This window comes from Lepidochelys kempii, chromosome 3 (assembly GCF_965140265.1).
Source record: "Lepidochelys kempii isolate rLepKem1 chromosome 3, rLepKem1.hap2, whole genome shotgun sequence".
Classification (NCBI taxonomy): domain Eukaryota; kingdom Metazoa; phylum Chordata; order Testudines; family Cheloniidae; genus Lepidochelys; species Lepidochelys kempii.
In genome coordinates this window covers 81,529,711-81,550,047 of record NC_133258.1, presented here as the reverse complement: position 1 = coordinate 81,550,047, position 20,337 = coordinate 81,529,711, and the positions used below count along the sequence as shown (strand labels likewise).

Here is a 20,337-nt window from a genome sequence, read left to right as displayed (position 1 = left end):
ACCAGTCATCAGGCAGTAATGATTTTCTGCCATCACCACCCTGGGCTGGATTTGAACTGATTATATAGAGGTGAAAGGCTCTGACTCCCCAGCAAAATTCAGGATTCATTGTGTGTGTGTGTGTGTGTGTGTGTGTGTGTAAACATGTGACTGTTTCTTATACAAGATGTAAACTCTGCAGTCTTGCTTTTCTGGCTGTGAAGATGAGGCTTTTATCACAACCAGCTAACTCATGCAGTTGGACACTGGATTTCACTCTGATCTTATTGTGACGACGCAGCATCCATGTGCGTACATTTAGTCCATGTACTTCTGTGACATTTAGACACCAGAAAATATTTCCCACATTTTTCTTAAGATCCCTTGCTAGGCTCTGACTCTCTTGTTTAAATATGTGGTTCATATTTTGAGTTTCTTTGTAACTCTTTGTGTGATCTGTCCATTTCAGCACCTCTGTAAAGGAATCCATTATAGATGGGCATTTTTCACACCGAGTGGCCAATCTTTGGATGAAATAGCAAAACTGGTTGATTCAGGAAAGGTATGTTAGAATCAGTAATTTAACCCACTGTATTATTGCTGAAATAAATGCTTCTTTGCCTTAAAAAGTGTATAATTCACAGTTAAGGAATAAAACATTACAAGCTGCTCAGTGAGAGGGTTAATTGTTGCTCTTCAACTTTTCCTTCTCACTTAGTTCTTGCCCCAGTGTACAGAATGTAGACATTGGTGTTTCCTACTGTGTTAATAATAGGATTTTCCACTCTTTTCAGACATTATATTTACTGGGCTACAGGCAAAATGAGCTACTTTTGGCACTGGAAGTGATTGTTTAGCCTGAACTCTGACAATGAAAATGAAAAAAGGGTGTTGGGGTAGTAGGGACACCTGGTTGGTTCTTCAGTCAAAATGAACTTGACTGCTTCTTCTATCCATGTACCCAACCACCCCAACATGTACAGTGCTAGAATATTTAGTGTATTACAGGTCACGGCTGACGGGCATTGGCAGAGTGGTCTGGAGAATCTTGTATGTATTTTTTTTCTCTTTTTAGGAGTATAAAATTCAGTGATACTTTAACATAATTTCATCAAGCTCCATTGTCTTTTAAATTGTCAATTGTCATGAAGCTTTCCACAGTGGAATCAGAAAAGGGGAATGATGAGGAAAGTGTACTATTACTTTCCTAATTTTCCCAGGTTTAAGAGCTTGTGACAAGTTGTCTGCAAGAGAGGATGGGGAGGCTTCTCCTGACAGTGTAACTTGTCTCCCCTCCATCCCCCCACGCTGAGAGATGAGGTGCTGTAAGAACTGGCCTTGCCGTATCTGCACCTTTTGGGGACTTCCCCCCCACCCCCAGTGGGGAAATCTCCAACAGAGATGCTGTGGACAGTTTCCTAGCGTATGTCTACACTACGGAATAAGGTCGAATTTATAGAAGTCGGTTTTTTAGAAATCGGTTTTATATATTCGAGTGTGTGTGTCCCCACAGAAAATGCTCTAAGTGCATTAACTCGGCGGAGTGCTTCCACAGTACCGAGGCTAGCGTCGACTTCCGGAATGTTGCACTGTGGGTAGCTATCCCACAGTTCCCGCAGTCTCCGCTGCCCATTGGAATTCTGGGTTGAGATCCCAATGCCTGATGGGGCTAAAACATTGTCGCGGGTGGTTCTGGGTACATATCGTCAGGCCCCCCTTCCCTCCCTCCCTCTCTCCGTGAAAGGAAGGGCAGACAATCGTTTTGCGCCTTTTTTCCTGAATTACCTGTGCAGACGCCATACCACGGCAAGCATGGAGCCTGCTCAGGTAACCGTCACCGTATGTCTCCTGGGTGCTGGCAGACGCGGTACGGCATTGCTACACGGTAGCAGCAACCCATTGCCTTTTGGCAGCAGACGGTGCAATATGACAGGTAGCTGTCCTCGTCGTATCCGAGGTGCTCCTGGCCACGTCGGCTGGGAGCGCCTGGGCAGACATGGGCGCAGGGACTAAATTTGGAGTGACTTGACCAGGTCATTCTCTTTAGTCCTGCAGTCAGTCCTATTGAACCGTCTTATGGTGAGCAGGCAGGCGATACGGATTGCTAGCAGTCGTACTGTACCATCTTCTGCCGAGCAGCCATGAGATGTGGATGGCATGCAGTCCTTCTGCACCGTCTGCTGCCAGCCAAAGATGTAAAAGATAGATGGAGTGGATCAAAACAAGAAATAGACCAGACTTGTTTTGTACTCATTTGCTTCCCCCCCTCCCCTGTCTAGGGGACTCATTCCTCTAGGTCACACTGCAGTCACTCACAGAGAAGGTGCAGCGAGGTAAATCTAGCCATGTATCAATCAGAGGCCAGGCTAACCTCCTTGTTCCAATAAGAACAATAACTTAGGTGCACCATTTCTTATTGGAACCCTCCGTGAAGTCCTGCCTGAAATACTCCTTGATGTAAAGCCACCCCCTTTGTTGATTTTAGCTCCCTGAAGCCAACCCTGTAAGCCATGTCCTCAGTCGCCCCTCCCTGCATCAGAGCAACGGCAAACAATCGTGCATCTGAGTTGAGAGTGCTGTCCAGAGCGGTCACAGTGGAGCACTCTGGGATATCTCCCCGAGGCCAATACCGTCGAATTGTGTCCACAGTACCCCAAATTCGAGCCAGCAAGGCCAATTTAAGCGCTAATCCACTTGTCAGGGGTGGAGTAAGGAAATCGATTTTAAGAGCCCTTTAAGTCGAAATAAAGGGCTTCATCGTGTGGACGGGTGCAGGTTTACATCGATTTAATGCTGCTAAATTCGACCTAAAGTCCTAGTGTAGACCAGGGCCTAGTGCCTTTGTGCTGCCAAAGCAGCACAAGGAAGAGAACCTGCCCCTGTGCCCTGTTGATTCTAGAACATGACTCTCCAGGCCATTTCACACTCCTGGGTCTAAAAGATTGGTCCTCTTCTAGAAGTGTGTAGGTTATCAAATTATGTCCCCATTTGGATTTCCTTTCTCTCCACTATATATTTTCCCCCTCCCCTTCCAGAAACTGGTATTTTTAGTTTTGTCCTTTTTTCCCAATTCCTGAATGATCTTTGTGCCACTTCATTGCTGCTATTCACCTTTTTAGTGCTGTTGACCAGGCACACAGGATAAGGTGCACTTCCTGTTCTGCCCATATACACAATACGCCAGTATGTCAGCACTTCAGAGAATATTACCTCAGACTACTGCTACACAGGGGCTGTATTAATAAATGGGTTGTAGTGTTTTATGACAGCGCTCCTGGCTGCAGCTTCACACCACTTCACTTGGCATTGCATCCAACATTTCAAGCACAATCTGCAGCCTAGAAAGAACCCACAGCAGATGCTTCACTTCCTATGATCTTGCATGACCACACTCAACAAATCAAAGTTTAATAAGGAGCAGAAATACCTTGTCTTCCTAGTTACTGCTTGTCCTGACCCTTGGCCAGTCACAGCACATTTGTGTTCTGTTCCTGCTTTATGTTTAAAACAAAAATGCAGAATATGCCCATGAAGGTGTCTTGGGAAATATCTGTTTATGCAATAGAGAAAAGGCTTAATTTGTATTCATCTGCCTAATAATCTGGACAGGGGATGCTAATGCTATTTAAAATGTATGTCATACATTTAAGGATGTCCTGATGTACCTTTTTATTGTTAGATGGTAGGAGGATAAAGGTGTTTGTTTAGTCTTTTATTCTGTGTCTCTACAAAAACCGGCTGTAGTGTCAAATAATGTTTTATCTACATAGTCATTATGCTAACAGTATTTAACTCATTGCTTTGTAAAATGCAGTATATGAAAAGTATTGTATAAAACCCATATCTGTTCCATTTGGATCTACTTTAATATCATGTAATTCTGTTGTCTGTACACATTGGTCCCCTCAAATTGAGTGATCATCGATTCATTGGAGGAGGAAATGTGAAATGCGGGGGGGTGGGGGAAGGGGATATATATGTCTCAAAACATCCCACAACTAAATTATGAATAATATTTGTTTATGAAACTAGTTTATAATAAATGAGCCATATGGAGGCTAGACATGCAGATGCCATTGTCCATTGAAGTCAATGGGGAATTTGGATCAGGTTCTCAATCAGCATAAGAATATAGGAACGGCAATACTGGGTCAGACCAATGGTCCATCTAGCCAAGTATCCTGTCTTCTGACAGTGGCCAGTGCCTGGTGTATCAGAGGGAATGAACAGAACAGGCAGTCATTGAGTGATCCATCCCCTGTCATCCACTCCCATCTTCTGGCACTCAGACACCCAGAGAATGAGGTTGCATCTTGTTAATAGCCATTCATGGACCTATCCTTCATAGGGGTGAATGCAATTCTGTGTAACCCTGTCCTAATTTAACACCCCCCCACTCCCCCGCCGCCAAGATGCAGGATTTGTTGTGTCTAAACCAGGGGTGGACAACCCATGGTACACTTGCCAAAGGCGGCACACGAGCTGATTTTCAGTGGCACTCACGCTCCCGGGTCCTGGCCACCGGTCTGGGGGGCTCTGCGTTTTAATTTAATTTTAAATGAAGCTTCTTAAACATTTTAAAAACCTTGTTTACTTTACATGCAACAATAGTTTAGTTATATATCATAGACTTATAGTGAGAGACCTTCGAAAAACGTTAACATGTGTTACTGGCACGCGAAACCTTAAATTAGAGTGAATAAATGAAGACTCGGCACCCCACTTCTGAAAGGTTGCCGACCCCTGGTTTAAACCATCCAAGACAGATAGCTATCCAGCCTCCTTTTGAAAGCTTCTGGTGAAGGAGCTTCCACAACCTCCCTAGGCAGTCTGTTCCATGGTCCTTCTGTTCTTACCGTTAGGAAGTTTTCTCCTGAGATTTAATCTAAATCTGCTATGTTATAGTTTGAACCCATTGCCTCTTGTTCTCTCTTGCCACAGAGGACAACTTTTCTCCATCTTTTTTTATGGCAACCTTTCAAGTATATGAAGACCACTATCATGTCCCCTCCTTAATCTCTTTTCTAAACTAAACATACCCGGTTCCTTCAGCCTTTGCTCATATGGTTTGCTTTCCATCCCTTTGATCATCTTTGTTGCTTGCCTCTGGATCCTTTCCAGTTCTCTGCGTCCTTTCTATACATTGGTGCCAAAATTGGACCCAGAACTCCAGCTGAGGCCTAACCAGAACCGAATAGATGGTACTATCACCTCCCGTGTCTTGCATGCCATGTCTCTGTTAATGCAACCCAAAATTGTGTTTGCTTTTTTTGCAACAGCATCATGTTGCTGGCTCATGTTGAGCTTTTGATGCACTGCAACTCCCAGATCTTTCTCAGCAGTGCTGCTGCCAAGCCAGTTATCTCCCATTCTATATTTGTGCCTTGGGTTTTTCTTCCCTAAGTGTAGCAACTTACATTTATCTATGTAGAATTTTATTTTGTTGTCAGGGTACCCAGGATTGTGACTCACCATGTTTCCCCCTGTCTTTGGCATGAGGGAGTCCTGCTTGGACTGGGAATCGGGTCCAGGACACCATGAGCCTGTTAGCCACCCAAGCACTTTCCTCTGGACAATGCCTACCCTTACTTTGCCTTGCAGGTTAGCAGTAGGTGCACCCACGTTCCTGAGTCCCCTGTAGTGATCAGCCCCATATCCACTGAACACTCACAGAAATACCAGGTCTGCTGTCCCCAAGGGAACTGTGCACACACCACCGTGTACGATTCAACTCCGGATCAGCTCTTTGCTTAATACCACAGCACTGATAGATATATCTGTAATGAAACCAAGAATAAGTTTATCATCAGAGATTCAAGAGTCATGTGACAGTAAGAAAATTCAAAACAAATGGTTTACATACAAAACAAAATCATAACACGCTTTCTCGAGACTACACTTAACTTAAATGGCTAATGTCCCATCTAAAGAAGTTTCTCGCCCTGAAAGTCCTATGCAGCATTTCAGCTAAGGCTGGTTGTGATCTCGTTTTCATACCTGCTTCCTAGATGGAGGATTATGGGGTGTCTTTTTTGCTTCCTAGATTCACTGCCAGAGCTTATTGTCTTTGGATAACCACCTCTGATCTATTTTTCCTTTGTGTTCCTTCCTTGTTGGCTTCACATCTCTCTGTTAAATTCTGACATTTTATGGAAATGAGCTTCCATTGTGTTAGCGTTCAATGCTTAATTTATGAGCCAAGAGAGAGACATTTCTTACCTCCTGTTTGGAGGAAAACCTTTGTTTCACCCCTGCCTTGATGCAGATTTTAAAACCATATTTTCAGTATATAAAGTTAACTATTGACATAGTATTTGTACATATATTTCACGATGACATTAATGAGCAGTGTGAGCCTGCCTTTTATTTAAGAACACACGTGATATTTTTTGGTGAATCACAAAGTACATACCAGAATCAAGATATTCCTGCAACTCTCTTGTCAGTTAGCATTGAGGAATTCATGTGATCACAAACCCCATATTAAAACTGTGCAGAATATTGGGAAATTACAGTCTTATATAATGATCTTAATGATCCCATAATGATAGACAAAAGGGACCACTATGATCTGCCTGCCTGGTTACTACAACTTGTGCATACAGCTGGATATTTAGACACTTAAATATCCCCTTGTTTGTGCAAGAGGTATCTATGCTGAAAATGTAGCACTGTTTAAGGGAATTGCTGTTATTTCAATATGAGGGGTTACATTCCAAGTACCTTTGATTGTTTCAGTGTTGTTATATTTAACATAGAAGAAGAAAATGTGTGTGAATTACCAGTATGAAATTAGTCCCAGTGTGAAAATAGTAAGGTGTGTTTATCTTAAAACAAAACACTTCACTCTCCCCACATGCCCTTCTCCACGGGAAGCCATGCAGTGTTTTTATGTGAATGTTGTTAAATTCATAATGGAGACCACTCATTCAAATAACTATGCTGATTTGAACAGATGTTACATATTTCAGCCTCTAGATAGCCAGATGTACATCTGTTTCTAACTGTGTGTCTGGTGTATTGGCCCTCTATGCATAGTTTGAAGTTAGTAGAAAATAGCATACCGCACACGGAGCATATTATTTTCAAATGCCTTTATTATTTATATACAACACAATTCTAACATGTCTGTCACTTGTCCTGATGTTGATGGGCTATACACGTGCCAAGTTTGAATGCTTTTTCTAAGTAAGTTTGAGCCATCAGTGTCACAAAAGTGATTTAATTTCCTTAAATTACTTAAAAATGATCAGAGTTTTCCCAACTTTTCAAATAATTCCTCTCTGTGCTGAGAATAAGCTTCAGAAGCATATCTCAGTTTGCATCTATAGTGTGTTGTTTAATAAATAAAACATCTGTTTCAAAAGGCATTCCCAAAATAAACAGCACCTTGCTCCCTCAGGCAAAATCCTTGGAAAAGGAAGGAGATTTGCATCTTAAAGCTGCAGTTCTCAACTATTCTGTCGGGGACCGATGAATTTTCATATGACTGAATCTATCTCTCAAAGGATTTATTATAACGATTACTAACCTATTTACTGGTATTACTGTAATGTCTAGGATCTCTAGTCATGGACCAGGACCCAGAGAGGGTGTCAGGATACATCGTTGCTATTCCTGGCTGTGGGACATTATACAAATCACTTAACCAATTTGTGCCTCAGTTTCTCCATCTGAAAAATAAGGATAGTGCTACTTATCCACCTTGGTAAAATGCTTTGAGATCTCCTGATGGAAAAATGTAATATAATTTCCTATTATTATTGCCAGCCTTTAGAATTGAAGAGGCAAATTACAGATCAATATTGTAATCAAACCTGACACCCCTCAGATTGTCTGCCTGTTCAGATATCCAATCTGTCCTTCTGCCAGTTTCCTTGCTGCACCATTTGTGGAGGTAACCGCAACCTTTTGACTGAATGTGTTCACTGTGCATGCTATTTATTTGTTTGCTCCCCACCCCTCTTATTAGGGATCTGCAGGTAACATCCCCTTCATTCCTGCCACATATTGCTGTAGATGTCTTCTCTGCTATAGCATCTTGGATCCCAAACGACTCTACAAATTCAGTATCTTTTTGGATGTGGACGCACCAGCGATTTAGGCCTTTATCCCATCATGGCCAGATTGGTGCAATGTGCTCTGCAGGGTCTACACTTAACACTATCTAGAAACTTCAGCTAGTAACAAAGGTGTTCTGCTCATGTATTTAATGGGATCCTTGCTTGGAACAGATAACCGTGCTCCATAGTCTGTACTGATGTTGATAGTTTCTGCGTGCAGTCCAAGGTTTTAACTTACAAAATTCTTATGATTTTGTTCCCATGCCTCCCAGGATTTGTCTTCACTTTAGAGTTAACTGAGGTGAATGTCACCCAGATCTGAACACGCTGGTTAGCCCTAGGCTGGCTCTGAGCAGCCGCCCTGCAAAGTGACATTTGAGTTGCTATGTCCACACTGCTGCGCTCATCTGTGTATGTTCTAGGGCTTTTGGGGACATATCCTATGGTTCTCAGTGCTGCAGTATGCTGAGCCACTATGATTCTTTCCTAGTGAATTGTGGGTGTACTTGTCTGTCCTTCTTGACACATGGGGAATTGTGGCACGGCGTTGGAGGACTATCGGCACTTGAGTGGTTTAACTCGTGTCCTCAATGCAAAGTGGATGGGTTACCAGCCAGATTTGGACTTTAGCTTACATCCCCAGATTAGTGGTTGCTTCATCCAAAGCTAACTGAACTAAGGTCAGAGGTTTTTGCATGTGGAAGGAAGAGGGATTTGAGACAATACTTGGATAAGAGCCCACATTGACTCTGCAGAGTCCATCCCTCTCCAGGGTAAGATCAGTTAGAAAGCTTGACCCCACCCTGTCTAGCTTTGTATGTTTAGGCGTTCTCGGTGGAGATGCCTTGACTTTAATTAGTTTTTCGTGATGGTTGGCTGGAGCCTGAGGTATTGATTTTTGGGAGATGTTGCAAAGACTTTCTGTTAAATAACCCATCTTTGTAGGGTTTTTTGTTTTGTTCTGAGAGAGAGAGAACTCTAGAGCTGCATGTAGCTAAGGCTGTATAAAATGCTGTGAATTCTGTTTTTTATTAAAACTCATCTGTTCCTCTCTTTTCAGATAGTATAGCTTACTCATGGTGATCATGAAAATTCTTCAGTGCTTACATTAATACAGTTTCCATAAGCAAAGCTAACTCAAAATGTACCCTCTTTACACAGGTGTTGGGCTTTATTTGAATATTCAGATTCACATAAATCATGATTAGACCTGGAACAGTGTAAGCAGATACCAGACACTTACTCAAATGTGTTGCTCTCTCAATTGGTTAGCCTGATGCAGTTGTGTATTCTGTGGTTAATCAGCACTGACTTTCAGGGATCTTGTCTTCGGGGGGTGGGGAGGGAATACATCTAGATTTACTAAAAATAGTTACAGTAGAATGGGTAAAGGTGGTGAACAAAACAGCTTCTGAATATGGTGTGGTGTTTCATTTTCTCAGCCCTTGCCCCTGGGAGTGTGCAAACCATGGGGAGAGGAGGGTTCTCCAGTAAGGGGAGACATTTTCCTCTGCTTGAAAAAAATCAAACTCATGTAGAGGGGAAGTATAAATAGTAGATACAGCTGCACAAACAGCTCTCACTTCTTGTTTGTGTGGGATTTATAACACCAGTCAGATTAAACTAACAGCACAAGTGAGTAACACTGAAGAGTGTGTGATACAATATAGAACAGCTTCCACTGCCTGCTACTAGACTAGAGAGTTGTACAAGAGAAGCTGTCCATTTTTCCTTACACCAATTAGAGCTTTCCTCTGCATAGTCCAGTGTGTTTAACATGGGGTAAATTAGCCACATCCAGCCACTCTAACTTGTATTGAGGCGAGCCTGGCCTGGCAAACACAATGCTCTTGGGCTGGCTCCAGTCTCTTGTTCCTCCTCATTGTGCTGGAAGCTGCTCCTGTTATGATCAAATACAGCCTGTGCGTCACTTAAACCCCCAAACATAACTGGATTCACTTGGACTTTGCTATCAGAATTTTATTGATCACGTGTTACTCTATCATAACTGCAGTTAGGAGCAATATATTGTTTTAAGAAACATAATATGGCTGTTTTAATTCTTTAAAAGATACCAGAAGAGCAGCTAGTGTGTATGACACAAATGTTATGCAAAGACACCCTGTGAATTAGGTATTGTTACCATTTGACAGATGGAGAAATTGAGGCAGAAAGAGAGGTTTGTGACTTATCTAGGGTCTCCTAAGAAGTCCTTGGTAAAGCTTGGAATAAATAGAATCCAGAACTTCTCCCTCCCATTCCTGGGTCTTTACCACCAGAGCATGTGTGTTCATATTTGATCATTTTTCATTAGGCATTTCTGAAGCTCTAGTTATTTTAAGATCAAGGCAGAGAGGTCAAGCTCTTCAATGTATTTTTGTGCATATAATATTCATATTTTTTGGAGATTCTAAGATTTCATTAAGAAGAAAAATCCTGCTTCTAGCCTTCGGGTTCCAAAGCTACCCTTGAATATGTGACACGAGTAATCACTGCAAGTGCCATATTTGGGTCTGACAGCAACTTCAAACAGTGCCTCCAAGAGGTGTGAACTTTCCTCCCACCCCTTAATCTCACTATGATGTTAAGTCTAGAGCCTATTGATGACACTTCTCATGTCTGCATTAACTATTTCATTGCATATCATTTCAGTGGTGAAATACAGAAGGGGGTGGGAGTGAAGGCTGTGGAAGGTGGGACTTGAGAGATGCAGCAGGGAAGGAAATGCAGACATAAGAAAGGAGAGAAACAGAAAGGAGGATGGGGAAGGAAGAGAAACAAAAGGCAGAAATAGCGGTGTTCCTAAAGGTGAGCGTATTTTCCACTTAGTGACTATAAAGTACCAAACAAAAATGAAATTTTTAATTGCAACATCAAAGCCAATTCAACTAATGATCTTTGTGCAAACTTCTCATTGACATCAGGGGAGATTCACTGTGGATGCAGGGAGGGGAGTAGTGAGTCCTACATTTATATCTTGGCTCATGAACCATAATTACAAATGGAATTTGGCCCTTTCCACAGAACGAGTGCCCCTGATCTAGGTACTGTCATGCTTTCATGTCTCAAAATTACAGTGTGTTCTTCATTTCAACCCAAAATATGCATATTTGTATGCAGTGCATTGTTAGCAAACATTTATATTCGTGTCCAAAGGCCCTACTCAGGATCATTGTGCTGGGTGCTGTAGAAACACAGAAAAGAACCAGTGCAATATCATTGCTTTTGAGTTATGGGGTTTGATTCTTCAGTTCTTGCTCAAAGCTCCTAGGGAGTTTTATATGAGTAAGGACTGCAGGATTTAGGCTTGTCTGTTCACTTCAGAACTGAAAGGGCCAGTGCATCTCTTATCAGAGAAATACGGACCTCCAAGGAAGGATTCAGATTGGCCAACGGTTTGAAAATTACTACTACTGAGTGGACTCCTAATGCAGCATTTCAGTCATAGCCTGTTGAGTTCAGAGCTGGGTTTGATACATTTCAGACTCTTAACTAACATTAGCAAAGAGGTTTCCCCTCTCTCTCCCCTCCTCCTCCTTTTAAAAAACGTAAGGAGCTCATTGAAGAGGCCAGGGATCTGTATCTATAATGTTCTGCACATTATTAAGAACGGAGAGCAAGAGAATATTCAAACTCAATCTGTTTTTTCAGATAAACAATTCTGTAGTTGTGGGTGTAATCCGTTCTCTCCCCAGCCTTTATTATTTAATCCTGTTTCCCTGAACAAGTAAGTGTCCATTGGCAGGGGACTGATGTGTGGCTGTAAATAGGCAGTGTTTGCATTATCCAGTTAATCTCCACTTATTATCATGTATTCAGCAAACAGGGATGCTCCCTCCAGCCTGCCTACTTGTTCACAGGAAGAGATTTTATCTGTGTCAGTTGATTATGGTAAAGGCCAAATGACTCATTGTGCTGTGATATGGTCAGCTCTTTCAGGGTTATCCAAACAGTGGGCTAATCAGCAGGCCAGATAAATTTTTTAATGCTTTAGATTGCCAGGATCATCAATTTAGTATTCATGTCTCTAGAGCATTGCCTAGGGTCAGTGTTTAAATCAGACCAGAGGTTTCTAACAATGGAGCATATGAGCAGTGACCATTTGGTGGCAGTGATACATGCAGTGTTTTGCATTCTATCAGGTTGGGCTAGGGATTCCTCTGAATCCCCTAGAGCACCATTTTTAAAATGTGCTGTGAATTTTGTGATATATTGAGAACCTAAGACATAGTGTTATAATCTGATACAAGTAATCACTCATAGTTCAAAACGTATATTGGGTCTACGGAGGGTAATAGTCTTGTTTTTGTTCTGAAATCTTTATATAACCAGTGTTGGTGTCTGGAATTATCCTTATTGTACCTTTCCTTGTAAATGGCTCGTCTGTGCTTCCATCTGGGGATCATAGCTGAGCTCCAACCTTTCCTGATTACTATTCTGATAGCCTCACCCTGCCACAGGCCACACTCCCCCTGGGCTAATCAGTGGTTTTGTGCTGTGTGTTTCTGAGGAGTCTACCTCTCTTTGTTTTAAACTGAAGTGAAGCTCGGCAAATAGATCTTATTTTAATAACTTCTTTAGGTAGTTCAGATTCCTCAAACCATGCTCGGTACAAACAAGTTAGCGAATTTTCCCTGCTCTTTCCCCACCCTGCTGCTGCTAAAGCAATGGAGGACAGCCACTGCTGTTGATGCTACATTTCCCTTGCAAAGTCACAGCAGCTGCTTGATCCACCCCATCAGCATGGCCAAAGACACTATTGCTTTACCTCCCTGTCCCTAGGGTGACCAGACGGCAAATGTGAAAAATTGGGCCGGGGTAGGAGGAGGCTATATAAGAAAAAGACCCAAAATTGGAACTGTCCCTGTAAAATCGGGACATCTGGTCACCCTACCTGTCCCTGAGATTGTTGATCACTCGGGCAGCACTGATTCTGACCAGCATAACAAAACTAAATTAGTCTTGAACTCAGTCAGAGTTGCTCCAATATTGGGTAGTAGTGAGTGTTATGCAGCATCTGACTGCCCCCTCTGCCAGTTCTCCATCCCACTGCAAAGAAAACCAGTTGTGTCGCTCCCCTTGTCCAGCCAGGTAAAACTCACACTCCAGAGTGTGGTATGCAGTGGTGTTGTAGCTGTGTCAGTCCCAGGATATTAGAGAGACAAGGTGGATGAGGTAACATCTTCTATTGGACCAACTTCTGGTGATGAGAGAGAGAAGCTTTCGAGCTACACAGAGCCCAGACCTGAAGTAGCTCGAAAGCTTGTCTCTCACCAACAGAAGATATTACCTAACCCACCTTGTCACACCAGAGTGTGCACACTTGATGCAGCTGGTGAATATATATTAGCACAATGGCTTTAGGGGAGAATCAAATATACTAATTCTGATCCTTTCTTCCAAGTTGTTTGTGTGTGGGCGGGAGCTTACATCCCAGTCGTGTATGCTTTTCCACTTGGCACTGCTGATTTGACTTCTCTGAGTAAGAAATCAGGTGACTACTGTGGCATAATAGGTTGTTTTGATTACTAATGTCCTGGCTTTTTGCAGTCACACAGATCAATTCTTTATTGCAGATTTGTGCTTTGCTGTAGGACAGAGGTGGGCAAACTACAGCCTGCAGGCCACATCCGGCCCGCATGACCTTCCTGCCCGGCCCCTGAGCTCCTGGCCTGGGAGGCTAGCCCCAGTCCCTCCCACACTGTGGTCCGTGTGGTCCCTGTCCCCCTCCTTCCCCCCCGCAGCTTCAGCGGGCCATGCTGCCAGCGTAGTGTATTAAGCTGCTCCGCGTAGGAATGTGCTACTGGTAGCAGTTATGGAGAGCAATTTACTACACTACACCCGCGCAACGCTCTGGGCCGTGCAGCTGCAGTGCCGCCAGCCACCGGTGCGCCGCGGTAAGGGGGCAGGGAGCGGGGGGGTTGGATAGAGGGCAGGGGAGTTTGGGGTGGTGGTCAGGGGACGGGGGTGTGGATAGGGGTCGGGGTGGTCAGAGGGCAGGGAATGGGGCAGTGGGGGGGCAATCAGGGGCAGGGGTTCCGGGGGTGGATGGGGCAGGGGGGCTGTTGGGGTGAGAAGCGGGGGGGGGGGGGGGAGATGAGGGCAGAGGTACGGGCACAGCCTCCCCTAACCGGCCCTCCATACAATTTCCGAAACCCGATGTGGCCCTCAGGCCAAAAAGTTTGCCCGCCCCTGCTGTAGGGCATTTAATATCAATCATATGAACTGAAAATATGCCGAGGAATGAGTGAAGGACCCTACATCAGGACTTTCAGCTACTATATGAGGGTTGTGCAGCTGTGGGGGGTGGAGAATGTGGCCAGTTTTCAAAACCTTGCTTGGGAAGTGCATATATGGACCTCTTCACTGGTAGATGTGCTATGCACTCATTTCCCGGGCTGCGTTTCTGAAAATGAACCTTTGCAGTTTGGTAAAATTGGGGGTGAGGGAGGGGGGCTGTTCGCTTAGAAGCTTGAAAAAGAGCTACTGCTTCTGAAATTTGCAAGCTGCTTGTGTTGGTTGTTGTTGCATTATACCTTTGGCATTTAGAGATATTTGAATAATATGCAAAAACAATGAGGAGTACTTGTGGCACCTTAGAGACTAACAAATTTATTTGGGCATAAGCTTTTGTGGGCTAAAGCCCACTTCATGAAGTCTCTAAGGTGTCACAAGTACGCCTCATTGTTTTTGCTGATATACACTAACATGGCGACCACTTTGAATAATATGGGAATTTGAGAGAGTAATTATGAATTTTTAAAGTATTCAGCTACATAGATTGGGGGGGAAAAATGAATAGCTGCTTCTCGCAAAGGAGAATTGTCTTTATCAACAGGGTGTTATAAATGATGCACATCTTTCTAGTATAATAAACAGGGTGTTTAAGGCTTTGTTCTTTAAATTTTGATCACTGCATCAGCTAGATGCAGAACCAGCTAATATTAATCTTTCTTTCCATTAAGATAATCATGGCCAGCCCATTGATGAAGGAATATTGCATCAAGGTGTGAGATCACCCTCTGGGTAGTGTTCTTGTAGAGCTTGTTATCTTGGCCTCTGGGAAGAGGGCTCAATATGTGATGCCTTTTCTAGCACCCTTGTTGGCTGTCAATGAGATGTGTTTTCAGAAGAAGCTAATGTTCTCCCTCCATGGGTACAGCTGGAATGTGATCATTAGCAAGAGATGGGAGGAATATGTATAAATAAGAAGAGCGAAGCAGTGTTGATTTCCACACCGTGATGGGGACAGCGAATGTGGTTGCTTCACCTTATTTGGAGGAGATATGAAAACTGTATATAGGATTACTTTGCAAAATTAACAGGAGTATTTGTGGCACCTTAGAGACTAACAAATTTATTAGAGCATAAGCTTTCGTGGGCTACAGCCCACTTCATCGGATGCATAGAATGGAACATATAGTAAGAATATGTATATAGACACACACAGAAAGGGTGTGTGTGTGTCTATATATACATTCTTATTATATGTTCCATTCTATGCATCCGATGAAGTGGGCTGTAGCCCACGAAAGCTTATGCTCTAATAAATTTGTTAGTCTCTGTCATAAATATAAAGGGAAGGGTAATCACCTTTCTGTATATAGTGCTATAAAATCACTCCTGGCCAGAGGCAACATCCTGTTACCTGTAAAGGGTTAAGAAGCTCAGCTAACTTGGGTGGCAGCTGACCCAAAGGACCAATAAGGGGACAAGATACTTTCAAATCTTGGGGGAGAGGGAGAGGCTTTTGTTTACCTGGTTGTTCTCTCGAGACTTAGAGAGGCCAGACAGAAATCCATCTTCTCCAACCCATCCTAATCCAAGTCTCCAATATTGCAACCAGTATAGGTAAGCCAGGCAAGGCAGATTAGTTTATCTTTTGTTTTATGTGAATTTTCCCTGTGTTAAGAGGGAGGCTTATTCCTGTTTTCTGTAACTTTAAGGTTTTGCCCAGAAAGAGATCCTCTGTGTTTTGAATCTGAATACCCTGTAAAGTATTTTTCCATCCTGATTTTACAGAGATGATTTTTACCTTTTTTTTTTTTTTAAATAAAACCCTTCTTTTAAGAACCTGACTGATCTGTGCATTGTTTCAAGATCCAGGGGTTTGGGTCTTTGATGATTTTGTAACCAATTGGTTAGGATATTATTCTCAAGCCTCCCCAGGAAAGAGGGTGTGTAGGGCTTGGGAGGATATTTTGGGGGGGAAGACATCTCCAAGTGGCCTCTTTCCCTGTTCTTTGTTTAAAACGCTTGGTGGTGGCAGCATAGGGTTCAAGGACAAGGCAAAGTTTGTACCTTCGGGAAGTTTTTAACCTAAGCTGGTAAGAATAAGTTTAAGGGGTCTTTCATGCAGGTCCCCACATCTGTACCCTAGAGTTCAGAGTGGGGAGGGAACCCTGACAGTCTCTAAGGTGTCAAAGTACTCCTGTTCTTTCTGCGGATATAGACTAACACGGCTGCTACTCTGAAACCTGTCATTTTGCAAAATTAAGATGTCAAAATAGCTGTTGGTACAAGTTGTTTCTTGGTCATGTATATTATACATAGATTTTTAAAGGTACGGATTTAAAGGATGGGATTTTGAAAGGTATCTAGCTGCCTAACTCCACTGGTTTAAATGGGAATTAGGTACATAAATACCTTTTAAAAACTGGCCTGAAGTGAGTTATGAGAACAAGTATGGGCTTTGTACTCCTAAGGCATTTTTAAAGGTGGGGGCCTAGTGAGAATTTCAAAAGCACCTAGGTGCCTAAGTCCCACTGACTCCAATGGGAGTTAGGACCATAGATGCTTTCAAATATCCGCAAAGGTGCCTAAATACCTTTTTAAAAATCTGGCCTTTGAACCTGGTGGGTGGGTGGGGGTGGGTGTGTGTGTGTGTGTGTGTATTGAGTTGAACATGAAATAAATAATTGTCAACAATGAAGAAAAATGTGTAAAACACCTCTCTTCCTCCAAATATTAATGTGTGGAACATAAGGTAGAATCAGTGTATCCATCTGCTTTCTCACAGCCTTGGACCATAGATGACTATATTAGTGTCCAAGGTTAGCGGTCACTGTGTTTTAGTTAGTTATTACATACAACTTGGAAGTGTGGGAGGGGAGAAGCTGTTAGATATCACTTGGCAGGGATCAAATGATTGAGCATGATCCTATCTGTTTTTGTTTCGTAGATCCATCCAGTTGTTGAGCAAGTCTTCTCTTTTTCTGAAGTTCCAAAGGCCTTTCTGAGGCTAGAAGGAGGACATGCACGAGGGAAAACAGTGATCAATGTAATTAATAAAAAATAACATCTACAGCCATTCTGTTTTGCTTACAGTCTGTTCTTGCTGATAAATGGCATTTGGACGTGGTAGATTTGAAGGTGTAGTTTACTATTTCCTTGCAAGTCTCTCAAAAATGGTGTCCTAAGGTTAAAACACTCCTAAAAGTTTTATAGGCCATGAATCTCTAAGTGTAGTAAGTACTAAAAGTTAGTTTTTAAAAACAAGTTATTGAATGTAAAATTCCTAATATAAAAAATTGGTTGGGTCCTTCCTACACCAGTTTTGTGGTTTGTTAAATTTATGAAACAGAGGAAAGGCTAATGCCTTTTCTAGGTTGGCTAGATTATAGCCATGTGTGAAGAGGATTTGTAATTCTTCATATGGACACTCATATCCATCATTCTGATGGCAGTAGCTAAGTTGACAGCCTCATTAATTTTTAGTTCCATGGAGCAGTTTGTGCTATAGGCATGTTTCAAATAAGTTCCAAAATGTCTTGTGAATGATGACTTTGCCCCAAAGGAAGCATTGGCTGTGTTGAGTTGTAAACAAGTGCTGAACTTCAATCTACAGTTTCTTGATCTGTAGAGTAACAGCAACAGAAGTCATTACTACAGACTAAACTCTTCAGGGACCTTGTCTTTGTACGTGTTTACACAGCAACTAGCACAAAACCGCGTAATGCTATTGCAATATAAAATAATAATTAGGGTTATCAAGCAATTAAAAAAATTAATCATGCTGTTAAATAGAATACCATTTATTTAAATATTTTTGCATGTTTTCTATATTTTCAGATACATTGTAACTGAAATCCGTGTACAGTGATCAGTATATTTTGATTACAAATATTTGCACTGTAAAAAAAAAAAGTTTCAATTTGCCTAAGTACCGTAGTGTAATCTCTTATCATGAAAATTCTACTTTGTAAGTTCAACTATGTACAAAAAAATTCAGAAATAAAACAATGTAAAACTTTAAAGCCTACAAATCCACTCAGTCCTACTTCTTGTTCAGCCAATCGCACAGACAAACCAGTGTGTTTACATTTGCAGGAGATAATGCTGCCCGCTTCTTGTTTACAGTGGCACCTGAAAGTGAGAACAGGCATTCGCATGGCATTGTTGTAGTTGGCATTGCAAGATATTTATATGCCAGATGCGCTCCTTCATGCTTCAGCCACCATTCCAGGTGTGTCTATGCTGATGATGGGTTCTGCTCAATAATGATACAAAGTAGTGCAGACTGACACATGTTCATTTCCATCATCTGAGTCAGATGCCACCAGCAGAAGGTTGATTTTTCTTCTTTGGTGATTTGGGTTCAGGTTCTGTAGTTTCTGCAAAGTGTTGCTCTTTTTAAGACTTTTGAAAGCATGCTCCAGACCTTGTCCCTCTCAGATTTTGGAAGGTGCTTCAGATTCTTAAACTTTGGGTGGAGTGCTGTAGCTGTTTTTAGAAATCTCACATTGGTACCATTTTTGCATTTTGTCAAATCTGTAGTAAAAGTGTTCTTAAAATGAACATGTGCTGGGTCATCATCCAAGACTGCTATAACATGCAATATATGGAAGAATGTGGGTAAAACCATGGAGCCAGAGACATACAATTTTCCCCCAAGGAGTTCAGTCACAAATTTAATTAATGCATTTTTTTAACAAGCGTCATCAGCATGGAAGCATGTCCTTTGGAATAGAGGCTGAAACATGAAAGGACATAGAATCAGAATCTTAGAATATCAGGGTTGGAAGGGACCTCAGGAGGTCATCTAGTCCAACCCCCTGCTCAAAGTAGGACCAATCCCCAATTAAATCATCCCAGCCAGGGCTTTGTCAAGCCTGACCTTAAAAACTTCTAAGGAAGGAGATTCTACCACCTACCTAAGTAACGCATTCCAAAGTGTTTCACCACCCTCCTAGTGAAAAAGTTTTTCCTAATAGCCAACCTAAACCTCCCCCACTGCAACTTGAGACCATTCCTCCTTGTCCTGTCATCTTCTACCACTGAGAATAGTCTAGAACCATCCTCTTTGGAACTACCTCTCAGGTAGTTGAAAGCAGCTATCAAATCCCCCCTCATTCTTCTCTTCTGGAGACTAAACAATCCCAGTTCCCTCAGCCTTTCCTCATAAGTCGTGTTCCAGACCCCTAATCATTTTTGTTGCCCTTCGCTGGACTCTCTCCAATTTTTCCACATCCTTCTTGTAGTGTGGGGCCCAAAACTGGACACAGTACTCCAGATGAGGCCTCACCAGTGTCGAATAGAGGGGAATGATCACGTCCCTCGATCTGCTCGCTATGCCCCTACTTCTACATCCCAAAATGCCATTGGCCTTCTTGGAAACAAGGGCACACTGTTGACTCATCCAGCTTCTCGTCGACTGTCACCCCTAGGTCCTTTTCCGCAGACCTGCTGCCGAGCCATTCGGTCCCTAGTCTGTAGCGGTGCATTGGATTCTTCCGTCCTAAGTGCATGAATGGCATGTAAATATCTTCCTATGCCAGCTACGAAAATGCCATGTGAACATCTGTTCTCACTTTCTGGTGACATTGTAAATAAGAGGGCAGCATTATCTCCCATAAATGTAAACAAACGTGTTTGTCTGAATGAGTGGCTGAACAAGAAGTAGGACTGAGTAGATTTGTAAGCTCTAAAGTGTTACATTTGTTTTGTTTGAGTGCAGTTATGTAACAAAAAAAATCTACATTTATAAGTTGCACTTTCACAATAGTGTGAGGTGAACTGAAATACTATTAATTTTTTATAGTGCAAATATTTAATCTAAAACAAGTGATCACTGAATACTTTGTGTTGTAATTGAGATCAATACTTTGTGTTGTAATTGAGAAAAACATCCAAAAATATTTAATACACTTCAACTGATATTCTGTTTAACAGTGTGATTAAAACTGTGATTGAGTTAATTGCATAAGTTAACTGCGATCAATCACCCACCCTAAAACCCCCCCAAAGAAATAGTATTTTTCAGTATTTCACTTCATACAAGTACTATAGTGCACTC

At 42.3% G+C, this 20,337-nt stretch overlaps 1 protein-coding gene across 3 annotated transcripts in view; it reads left to right on the top strand.

Moving 5' to 3' along the window:
* The window catches only part of RTN4IP1 (reticulon 4 interacting protein 1), a 43,396-nt gene that overhangs the window by 19,961 nt on the left and 3,098 nt on the right, over window positions 1-20,337 (top strand). Inside the window, exons 8-10 of one of the 3 annotated variants that reach the window (XR_012158008.1) lie at window positions 449-541; window positions 7,750-7,876; window positions 17,224-17,352. Coding sequence is in view for 1 of the 3 variants with exons in the window: in XM_073336919.1 (XP_073193020.1) it covers window positions 449-541; window positions 17,224-17,322 (192 nt within the window). In the remaining 2 variants the exon portion in view is untranslated. Of the gene's footprint in view, window positions 1-448; window positions 542-7,749; window positions 7,877-10,694; window positions 10,851-17,223; window positions 17,353-20,337 lie in introns of those variants that run through there. The other 2 variants (XR_012158009.1, XM_073336919.1) reach the window with 2 other exon arrangements.